The sequence below is a fragment of the Hetaerina americana genome, unplaced genomic scaffold (assembly GCF_022747635.1).
Source record: "Hetaerina americana unplaced genomic scaffold, ioHetAmer1.1.p SCAF_118, whole genome shotgun sequence".
Taxonomy (NCBI): Eukaryota; Metazoa; Arthropoda; class Insecta; order Odonata; family Calopterygidae; genus Hetaerina; species Hetaerina americana.
In genome coordinates this window covers 48,388-60,000 of record NW_027286270.1, presented here as the reverse complement: position 1 = coordinate 60,000, position 11,613 = coordinate 48,388, and the positions used below count along the sequence as shown (strand labels likewise).

At 40.4% G+C, this 11,613-nt stretch overlaps 2 protein-coding genes across 3 annotated transcripts in view; both read left to right on the top strand.

Annotated features, from left to right (window-relative positions):
- LOC139685597 (venom serine carboxypeptidase-like) overlaps nt 1-3,061 on the top strand; it is an 8,807-nt gene extending 5,746 nt beyond the window's left edge. Inside the window, exon 6 of the mRNA XM_071582542.1 lies at nt 1,698-3,061. Within this exon, the coding sequence (XP_071438643.1) occupies nt 1,698-2,261 (564 nt within the window). The 3' untranslated portion in view covers nt 2,262-3,061. The remainder of the gene's footprint in view (nt 1-1,697) is intronic.
- Nucleotides 3,062-5,768: 2,707 nt separating this feature from the next.
- LOC139685586 (rab-like protein 6) overlaps nt 5,769-11,613 on the top strand; it is a 33,185-nt gene continuing 27,340 nt past the window's right edge. For both annotated transcript variants that reach the window (XM_071582525.1, XM_071582524.1), the window contains exons 1-2: nt 5,769-6,182; nt 6,566-6,753. In XM_071582525.1, the coding sequence (XP_071438626.1) occupies nt 6,612-6,753 (142 nt within the window). In that variant the 5' untranslated portion in view covers nt 5,769-6,182; nt 6,566-6,611. The remainder of the gene's footprint in view (nt 6,183-6,565; nt 6,754-11,613) is intronic.

Below are 11,613 nucleotides of genomic sequence, written 5' to 3'. Positions count from 1 at the left end.
GTGACTCAGGAAGATATCAGCTAGATTATATCCTGGTTAGACACAGGTTTAGGAACAGCGTGATAAATTCGCACAGCTTCCCCGGAGCGGATGCGGACTCTGACCACAATTTAGTTGTTATGAAATGTAGCGTCCGTTTCAAAAAGATAAGGCAGGGGCTGCGGGTTAGAAAATGGAATGTAGAAGCATTAAATGGTTTGAAAAGGAAGGAATACAAACAGGCGGTAGAGGAAATCATGGAGGATGGTAAAGAGCTAAGTACTATCGAAGAAAAATGGGAAAGTTTCAGGAAAGGGTTGTCTAAAGCCGCAAAAGACACTATTGGAACCGTTAACGCTAAAAGGACTAGGAAACCATGGATCACGGATGATATGATTACAAAGATGGATGAGCAGAGAAAATGGAAGAAAGTAAACACAGAGTTAGGCTAAATGAAGTACTAAGAGTTAAACAATAAATTGTGGCGGGCAACAAATAAAGCAAAAGAAGCATGGTGGAAGACGCAGTGCGAGGATATGGAAACTTTGCAGAGGAAGGGTGAAATTGGTGCCCTGTACAGCAAAGTTAAATCTTTATCAGGAAGTAAGAAAGGGAGATCTATGCTAACAGTTAGAGATAAGGCGGGTTAGGTATTAGTTGATACAGGAAAGATCCAAGAGAGATAGAAGGAGTATGTAGAAGAACTGTAGACCAACAAAGTCAGACATAGAAAAGGAACATGACGTAGAGGAAGATAGCTTAGGTCCAGGCATACTAGACAATGAGATAGATAGGGCATTAAGGGAGATGAAACATAATAAGGCCGTGGGGGTGGATAACATTCCCACGGAACTATTGAAATGTTTGGGAAAATGTGGAAGAGGCTATATGGGCTGATTCGTAGTATTTATGAGGAAGGAATCTGGCCAAACACTTTGTGAGATCAGTGTTAGTTCCTATTCCGAAAAAGGTAAAGGGTACATCATGTGAGGACTACAGGACAATAAGTTTGATAGCCCACACAGCTAAAGTTGTTCTAAGGATCATAAACAAAAGGATAGAGAGTAGGGCAAATGTTTACTCAGGGGATGATGAGTTGGGATTTCGGAAAGGGAGAGTTACGCATGATGCCATTGCAGTAATGAGATTATTAATCAAGAGGAATATAGAATACAACCAGGAGGTATTTGCCTGTTTTGTAGATTTCGAAAAAGCGTTTGATAGAGTGAATCGGGAAAAACAAATAGTAGAGGAGAGTATGTTAGGCAAACGAGGAAAGGGCTGGGATAGGATTGGGATGTTGGATGGGATGAAGAGAGGAAGTATGATTTACAAAGATGGAGAGAGACTTGTAGAATAGGAGGTGGAGTTGTGTTGGGTTAGGTGACATTTATTCGGTAGTTGTGTCCATCCAAAACCTACCTTAACTGGTAGATTACCTAAAAAAAATTCAAACATTGGGTTAAAATAAGAGAGATGGCTCCTGGTATGCTTTCTCATCATTAAACTGGTCCTTCATTATCATTAAACTGGTTAAACTAGAAACTCCTAGTGCATTTTCCCTGTATAAATACTTCCTGATGCAATACTGGAATTTTAGAATTTTTTTGGACCTTGTATTATGAATATATTAGAATATTGACTCTTCAAGCTAGTGGACAACCTGATATGGGAGTGGGAGGAGGCTCACACCAGCTCATTTGTTGTATGATTTACAGGTGATGGATGAAGCGATGGATGGAGACCTGAGTCCTTACAAATCATACTTCTACAATGTAACTGGGTTCACCTGGGTGTACAATTACCTGCATGATCATGATGAGTCGCCATTTGGTGACCTTGGTCAGTTTGTACAGAGCCTAGAGTTCAGAAGAGCAGTGCATGTGGGCAGCCAGGCATTTGATGGTGGAAGTGGAACGGTAGAACGCTATTTGATGGCAGATGTCATGCAGTCTGTGAAGCCCTGGGTGGAGGATCTGCTGGATTCGGGGCTCAGGGTGCTGGTGTATAATGGCCAGCTGGACGTAGCCGTCCCTTATCCTTTGACTGTGGCATTCCTGAGGGCACTCGAGTGGGGGGGATCGGCAGAATATCTTAAGGCAAAGCGGGAGAAGTGGATGGTTGGTGGGGAGCTGGCCGGATATTCCAAGACTGCTGCCTCTTTGACCGAGGTGTTAGTTAGGAACAGTGGCCACATGGTCCCCACAGACCAGCCAAAGTGGGCACTTGCGTTGTTGAAGGACTTCCTGATTGATGATACATTCAGGAATAATGTACGTTAAATTCCACTCTAAATTCCAGAAAATAAAATTCATGTAAAAAAAATTGTAAGCCAATTTTGAGACTCATGAGTAAGTAATGGCCCAAACATGACTTAGCTTATCATGATAATTGGTCGAACAATTTTATGTATGCCCATACATATGTTAAAAATTACAATTACCCATTATTTTTACATTGCATTACTTGTAATTTAAAAAGATGAAGATACTAGGGAATCCAATATTAGTATCTCATACTTTTAGATGTTGAATTCAAAGAAACAGCAGGAGATACCTTGAAGGTAACTTTTAATGGAGTCATCTGCTAAATGTGCATCACTGCAACAAAATTCAGAGCATAAAAATCATTGCTGGCGCCATTCTAGTGAAGGCGAATGATCTTTATACTCTAAAATTTTTGCTTTGTTTAGATGCCAATACGGCATCATAACCTCCATTTTACTTGAATAAATTGATGTTAATCCCATTTTTTGTTTTGCTTTATGTGCCTTTTGAACAGTAGACGTAAGAAGCAAATGTGCAGTAAGGTTTTTGTGGGTTTTCCATCAGCTGGTCATTGCTTCGGTGACTAATTCTGTTATCCTTCTCAGGTAGTTATCACAAGGGGCCCAAGTCTGTAGCAAGTTAGTTTTTTCTTTGAGTACTGAAGGAGTCCCCATGTTACTAATCAAAATGGTTGTGTTTTGGTGTTGTGCCCACCTGTAGTCTTTTTGTTTACGATTGTAGGAGTTCAGTTATATGTGAACAGTAATCATACTTTATGTAAACGAATGTTATGAATAAATGTTAATTTCATACTTTATGTTCCTAGTAGTAAGTAGTTGATGTTTATTGCTAATTGTTGCATACAAATGACGATCATAATTCCTATGAACAAGATTACAGCAGTGTAGTTCAACCAAGTAATTCAAATTTAAAAATTGTATGCACACCGGCCTCCAAGGCTGTCTTTTTCGGAAAAATGATAACATATGAGCATTCATTAAAGATAAATTGTTATTCTGTGTAAAATTGATTAAGGTTGCTTGCTTTCGGTCAAGGTGCCATTTAGGCATCGTCCAAATTCCTTCTTCCTTTGAGGCAGAGACAAAGGCAAATGTGGCGGTTCATTTGTTTGTGCGATTCAGGGGTGTGCCGCGAGGTGTCACCCTAGGCACGACCCACCGGAACCATGACCAGGAAACACTACAGGACTACGCAAAGTTAACTTCTGTCATTTAATCCGACTTCTTTAATTACTGTTTAATCAATTACTTTTCATGATTACGGTCGTTAATTTTTAGCCGAAAGGCTAATGCTGTGTATGCATTCAAATTGTGTGTAGAGATTAAATATGAAATAACCTATATTAAAAATAACTATGTTGATACTAATCTACCGGCAGTATTTTTTAGGAATTTATCTTCCTATCAATGGAAAAGTCCTGGCAGATTTTTGCAGTAGTATCCTCAGCTGATTTATTCATAAATATATTTAATAAATATGACATATACAAAGTATTTCATGACACTCGTGCGCACAATATGGATTCGGGGGACGTAATACGTAAACAATAGTAATGAAAGATTTCATCGGCTTGTGAAGCACTTCCCGCAAGAACTACTCATCCTCACAGCCTCACCGAGAACCATCGAATTCTCTTGGATCAAGCTAAGCTTATTAGCAGAGCAAACAGCTACTGGGATTGACTCTGGAAGCAAAGAAATCTATCTGGATGGAAAAAATGAACAGATATGGGATAAGCCCTCTGCTAAAGGTAGAAGCTCCAGAAAAAAACAGTCAGCGAAGAGAATGCAATATCCAATTTTTCCCGGCTCAACTTTGTGGAAATTCGTGCTTATTAAATGAAGAATACTTTCCACTGTTAAAGGACAGTGGAAAGATACATTGTATTCTTCATTTAATAAGAGAATGGAAGCCCGACACTCAAATAGCATCGGCACCTTTTACGGAATACCTTTTGATGCCATTACACGTAGCTGATGCCATAATGACATCCTTAAGCATTGGTCGCCATCGTCAGGGAATAACCCGCCTGAATTCAAATTTCATGTTCACATTGTATTTCGTATGATGATTTTGACAAATGACTACGACAAAGCAAGGTATTTTCCGATTCCATCATATCAAGGGTTCAGCAGCCCGACACTTATATTAAATCCAGAAATGTCATCGCAGTCCCTTAAGGAATTACTTTGGATGCAATTTCACCTAGCCGATGGCATAACAACATTCTTTAGCAAATAGTATTGGGCGCCGTCGTTGAGGAATAACCCTCCATGCTCTCCTTAGAGTTGAGGACAATATGACTACCCATCAGTAATTATTATTCGATAATGGTGATTCCAGGAAGATCGAGTTTCTTTGTGCAGGAGTGTGCGCATTATTTGAATGTGATCCATTTAAAAGTTGTATTTATTTAAACGCCAAGGAATGTCAAATTTGTGCTGAAAGGGGAGTGTGCCTAATGATCATGTGCTGATCCCTTAGAACTCCTGGGTGCTATATCTTAAGAGAACCATTAAAAAATTTTATTCCACGCAAATATTATTAAAAATTCCTGGATCATTTTAGAATGTCAATTATTGGTGTGTGTTTATACAGGAATATGTCGAAAGGTCGTTCCCAAATGCTCATTGATTACAATTTCTCATCATTGGGTAAACTGGTGTCACATTTACTGACACTACAGTTAACATTTTTTCCGCATGCCACTTTTTTATAATCAGATATCCCGCAAGTAGGGAAGTAAAGGCTTTATCAACAAAAGTTTTGGCATAATCATTCTATATTTCCACTATCCAACTCTTAGGGAACGTTCTATTCTTAGAATATTATTCCATAAACAAGGGAATGTTTTTTTATTTCCCAATAGAAAATAGGTGCATTGCATTTGACGGGAGGCAGCTGAACAAGTGCCAATATGTACCAATTTTAAAGATATTACTAAAAGAATCCTATTTTTTATGGAATTTTAAGTGTTCTGAGTACACAATATTGCGGCATCATTAGATTGCATCCCAACGCACACATTCATAAGTTTGACCATTATCCCGAGGGATCACATTTTTTGGAGATATTTTGTTGCAAAATTCTGTACTACGTTTTAATTTTAATTCGTTGCTGGCCGGAAGGCATAAAAAGATTCAATCACGTTTACAATATATGCTCCACTTCTCTCTGCGAGCTTTGCTGTTTATTTGGGATATATTATTGCCATTTCGTACTTGAAGACTTGACAAACACATGATTTCTAAGGTTTACAGAATAGACTTTCTGCAATATATTTTTTAAAGCCCTGCCTGGATGTTTCACCATGCCATTGAACGCGAATGGCAATCATCGTTCGAATTGAAAATATATATGCAGTGGGTACACATTTTTAGGACTGAAAACTGAGAGCGCTCTGCTTGTGTCCCTAACATAAAACAGCGTTCGCAACAAGCACACAACAGTGTCCGTATTTCTATATGCTAATATAGAGGGCAGGACGTGCACCAACCAAAACATCGAAATGTGCTGTTTATGTCTGTTACAGACATTTTACAAGTAAGGGAGCAGACCTAGCATTTTGCGAAAGATTTTTAAGCAGCCTCCGGAACATTTTAATTTTAAGCACCCAGCAGTCGTGGAAATATTTCTTGAATTAACCAGATGGACGTGTGGAGTTAAAACTTGTGAAGCATGTGCCGTTGATCGACAACAGCTGTTCGTGTGACAGATTGTGCTCTGACTTTTCTATTTATAAAATCATCAATTTCTCTCGCCTGAAATTCGGTTTTCTGTATTTCATAAAATGTGGGACTACGGAAAAATGATTGAGATGTCATATTGCCAATTCGTTGAATTCCTCAGGCCTGGAGCACGAAACGTTTATTATAAATATCATTTCTAGGACTTGTATATTTCAAGTCAATCTAAGTAAGTACCGATCCTCCCTACTTCAATGACTACCCATCGCCACCCTATCGCATATTATGGATGGAATTCATTTCTATCTCTATTCTTCGTTAAATATTCCAGATTAAATTCTAGCAGTTTTCATTTTGTGCGGGTAACTCAACTGGCCCCCTTTCCACCTCATAGAAATGTCAGTTTGGAATATTTTACGTATTCCAAACTGGCATTTCTTTTTCTCTTTTCTATGAGAATTACCTATCATTTTTGGGAGATTGAAGTAATCTCTTAAGAGTGGAATATGAATTTATTTTCATAGGATATGTAGCTTAATTAGAGTTCACTTAATCTAGTATGATTTTCTCAGTGAAACGTTACATTTCACGTTGAAATTGTGCCTTTCACAGATGCATTTCCTGAGGTGTTCTTCGTAGAAAAGTATCTTCCGCAGAGATGTTTTCGGCTCTCAAACGCCTTACAGGGAAGGCTGATGGCGGTGGAACAGGTGTCACTGGAACACCCGGTCCTCGTCCAGGTCTTCAGGCGATGTCCCACTCATTGCAGAGAAAGTTTGCACGAGGCGTCCAATATAACAGTAATCTGTCTAATTTTGTTTGATTTCTTAACACACGTACTGTAATGTATGTGCCATGCCATTTAACAAGATTTATAGTGTAGAAAATATGGAATATTGTTGCTTTTTATATATTTCTAAAATCCCATCTGTCTCAGTGAAAAGAGGTACATTAGGGCAGTGGGTATTTTCATTGGCTCATTACGATTAATTTTGTTTGCTGAAACTCTTAAACCCAACGGCATTGGTTGTGGGTTGGAAACTTGAACCTACCCACATACCCAAGTGAGGTATTTTGACGTACTATTATGTACGTATTTATTAAATTAAAAAAAAAAATGAGTTGCACAGTGTTAATCCAATAAGGCTCAAGGTTTGACCCTTGGGGGAATACCAGATAATGCTACAAAAGCGTAGAATTTTTAGTTATTGATTTTCAAATATGTATTTTAGTCTTTTAGAGATACCTTCGGCCAGGAAAAAAGAGGGTCAGAGGTGCAATGGACCTTAAAATAATGTAGTAATAGGATATTACTCTACCAATGGAAGGCTTTGGTAAAGTCAGAGTAGATGCTGTTGACCTGGTCCTGATGTTGTGAAAGTAATGTGATATGATGCTGAAATAGAGCCAGGGTAGTAAGAGTGAAGCTGCATTTTCCTGAAGTCTTGTTGTTTACTGGCTAGGGCATTATCAATTAGAGGATTTGGCCTGTTTTTTGTAGCTCATGTCCATCCCCATTGGCACTCCCTTGATGCGATTAAAGGGTTTGGGTGCTTTGAGTGCCATTAGACTTGTGCAGGCCAGAGGAATGATATTTGCCCCTGGTAGATTTATCCATGTCAGTAAGGTCAAAGTGTTAGAGATCAAGAGCAAAGTCCCCTCAGTGTCTATTAGTGCCCAGGCATCGAACCTCTGTTGGGCAGCCATTTGAGTGAGGGTGTCGCATTGGAAACACTATTAAAGAAGGCGGCAGGAAACCCCCTCAGCCATTTATCCCTCGCTACAATGATGGACAGCATAATGAAAATAAGTCTCGGCAACTATGTGGCTCAGCCCAATTGGCTGTGTGGCAGCGGGAGAGGCAAGGCTTCCATGGTCATCATCTCATGAAGTACTTGCAAAGAGAGAGCAGCGCACAGGGCAAAGGAAAAGGAGTAAACTTGATAGAAGAGGAACTTATTTGAAATGGTGCAGACAACTTGAAAATTAGAAAATATAAAGCAAGAGATGGGAAGGAGGAAATATAGAAAAATAGGTCTATGCGAGATGAAATGGAAGGAATGTAGTGGTAGCAGTTTGAGGGGAAGTGACGGACAGCTGAGGTCATTTGCGCCAGTAGGGATGGATGAGAAAGGAGGAAGGGTGGAGAGAAACCTGGCATCGGCATCAGCCCTCTCCTAATGACCAAAAGGCACCAAGGGGTCCGTAGTTTAACTCAAAGTGCCCTCCACAAAGCACCTAAAGCTGGCCCCGGTGGCGGCAGGGTAACATCCTTGCCTTCCAACCTGGAGGTCGTGGGTTTGATTCCCGTCTAGGTGGATTTTCTCCTATCTAGGGCTTGGCTGTATGTAATTGTCTTCAATGTAATGTCTTTAATGTAAGGGTTAGGTGGTAGGAGGGACTGTAAGCCTCAACCTCACCCAATGAAGTCGATAAACAAATAAAGGAGGGATCGAGGTACCACTGAAAAAATATTTGCTGAAGAAAGTAAACGAAGGTAGTTTGAAGGAAGTGCCAAGGGTTAAATGATGAACTGAGGCAGGATACAAACGCAGTGAAAGAAGCATGATAGAAGATGCAGTGCAAAGATGTTAAAATTTTGCTCCCCACAGGAAGGATAAACATTGCCTTCGAGTAAGAAGGGAAAATCCCTGCAAATAATCAAAGAGAAGGTAGGAAAAATATTACTTAGACAAGTTAAGATTCAAGATAGATAGAAGAAATATATAGAGGAACTACATGGTAAAGAAATTTGACCCACAAGCTTAGGAATAGAAAGAGAATATAACATAAAGGAGAACAACTTGGTTCCAGGCTTACTCGATGGTGGGATGGGAAGGACATTGAAACCAAATTAGACATGGTGGTTGATAACATTCTTGTGGAAGTACTTAAAAGGTTTGGGAAATGGTGAGAGGAAGAGTTTTTATGGACTAGTTTGTAGCATTTATGAAGAAAGAATCTGGGGTGGAAGATTTCATTGGATCAGTGTTAGTTCATATTCCAAAAAAGGAAAAAGCAGACATATTCGAGGACTACAGAGCAAAAATTTTGATTTTGCTCGGAGCCAAAGCGATGCTGAGGATAATCAATAAGAGGATGGAGAGCAGGGCAAATGATTACGTACGGGGATAATGACATGCGGATGATCAGTTTGGGTCAAGGAAGGAGAGAGGCATGAGGGGATCGGGGTAGTACTGTGGCCAATGTACTGGCTTCCCACCCAGAGGGCCTCGATTCGGATCCTGGTGGTGGCAGATTTTTTTCAGTGGTATCCCGATCCCTACTTGAGGTGCTTTGTGGAGGGCACTTTGAGTAAGTACGCCATCCGTTGGATGGAATGTTAAATTGCAGACCCCTTGGAGCCTTTCGTTACGAGTAGGCTAGTGGCGATGCCGGGTTTTTCTCCACCGTTCTTCCTTTTCTGTCCATCCCCAATGGCACAAGTGACCTCAGCTGTCGGTCGCCTCCACCCCTAAATACTACCACTAAGAGGAGAGGCACGCATAATCCAACTGTGGTGATGAGGTTGCTCATGGAGAGAAATATTGGTCCAATGAGGGTGTGAATTGTTTCATAAATGTTGAAAAAGGAATTAAATAGAGTGGATTTGGAAGGATAATTCAGTGTATTACAGAAGATCGGGTTTGGTTTGAGTGACAAATTACTTATCCACAACCTGTACATGTCTCAGACTGTTCGGGTGAAATAGCAGATGGATGGAAGAATTGGACAGTGCTGGGAAGTGTGGGGTGAAATGGGTATATTTTCACCTTTTCCAGGTATATGTGAAGAAAATGGTGAAAGAGTAATGGGAATAACTGCAGGTGGGAGTGAAAGTTGGCGGGAAGTTGCGGGTGATCATGATTGAATTAGTAAGTCAGCCAAATGGTCATTGCTGAACACATTAGAAAGTAAATGTGATAGGTGCAGTATGTGAATAAGTATGAAGGGAAAAGACAGGAAGGGAAACAAACAAGGAAGTGGTGTGTGTGTAGTGGAGGAAGAGAAAGGATTACTGGCTGAAATCATAAGGAGCGAGGCAAAATGAATGAGAAGCTTTTTGATTGGCAGTGAGTGAGATGTTGGAGACTGTAATAGAGGGGAGAATGTTAGGCAAACAAGGAAAGGGAAGGAATAGGATAGGGATGTTGGACGGAATGAAGGGAGGAAGGAAGAATGTGGAATTGAAGAGGGGCTTATTGCTGTGCCTGATTTTGGGTTGTTTTGTTGGGATAGGCAATCGAATTATTGTTTAATGTGGTGGATGCCTGTGTCCTTTGAAGGCCTGCCTTACCTGTTGGAATTCTGGGTGATCGCGAGGGGTGTGGGTCAACTGGAGGCAAAATGGTATTCCCACAGTGGGCATGGTTCTTACCACAATGTTTTAAGCCATCATAAAGGTAGAATTTAAGCAAATCCTGTAAATACGCATTTGTGTTGGCGATAAGCTCCGTGTTTGATATGAATCATTTGATGTCGAGCCATTTTTACGAGTTTGGAACTAAAGAGAAGTCACTTGGGTCTGATTCCAGTGAATATGGTGGACGTTGTGTAAGTTCAGACTTTTATTCCATATTTTTCACCATCTAAACTGTGCGTAAGTGCACCTGTGTGCCCTCTTGATGGAGGAGAATTTTTTCTTTGCCACATTGCAATAACAATGCATAATACTCTCCAGTGATCCTTTGTATTTTTTACAAGTAATCGATGTAGATGATTCCACATGTATCCCAAAAAACTGTGGCCATCACCTCATCAGCCGATTTCACCACCTGCTACATAGTGAGATCGCCTTGAGAAACTGTCAAATGTGTCGACTGTTCATTTATCTCATGAGTGTAGTCATGTTTCATCCACAGTTACGTATCAATGCAGAAACTCATCTGAATGTTGACGGAAAAGCACCAAACCAGCCTCTCAATCAAGCGCACGGTTGCTTTTAACGAGAGATGAGGTTTACTTAAAGAAAACCTTTCACCTTCCCACAAGCGCCATCTCATGGTGCAGGGGTGTAGTCATGTTTCTACATGGTATGGTACGTGCATGAGGGAATACTGGGGTGGCAAGGGGGAATTGTTAAGTCAAGATCGTTGACAATGAGTGGTGGAGGAGGATTTCGACAAGAGCTCGGTGGATTTCAATTGGTCAAATAAATTGGCGGGTCATTTAAAAGTGACGGAGGTACATTTAGGCAGTGAGTTTGCCATAGCCTCGTGTTTGGTGAGGATGGGAAGAGTTCCCAGAGGATATGCTTGAAGGACCGAATTCCTGGGAAGCAAATTGTGCGGATGGAGAGGGTGTGCCAGCTAATGCCTTGGGCACCTGAGTGTTTTGGAGGATATCTTAATTTAAAAGGGGTATCTGCAGTTGAGGAGCGCATTGTGTGAGTAGGGATCGAATAAATTGGGATCCACTGGGGTGGTATTGATCCCCATAGCTTTTGATATTTCATTTCAATTCTATTAATTCTTTCTCCATCTTGCCATCAAGTGTTCGTGGGCCTAGACTGTCCCCATCTACTTCCCATTCTCTTTCTAAGTCTAGGTTTGCTGGCCTAATATCCTCTAAATATAGATCCTATGAGGCGTGTCTGTCCAAACATTTCCTGGACTTTTTTATTAGAAAGAAAATACTTCATTAACAAATTATTGGTCGGG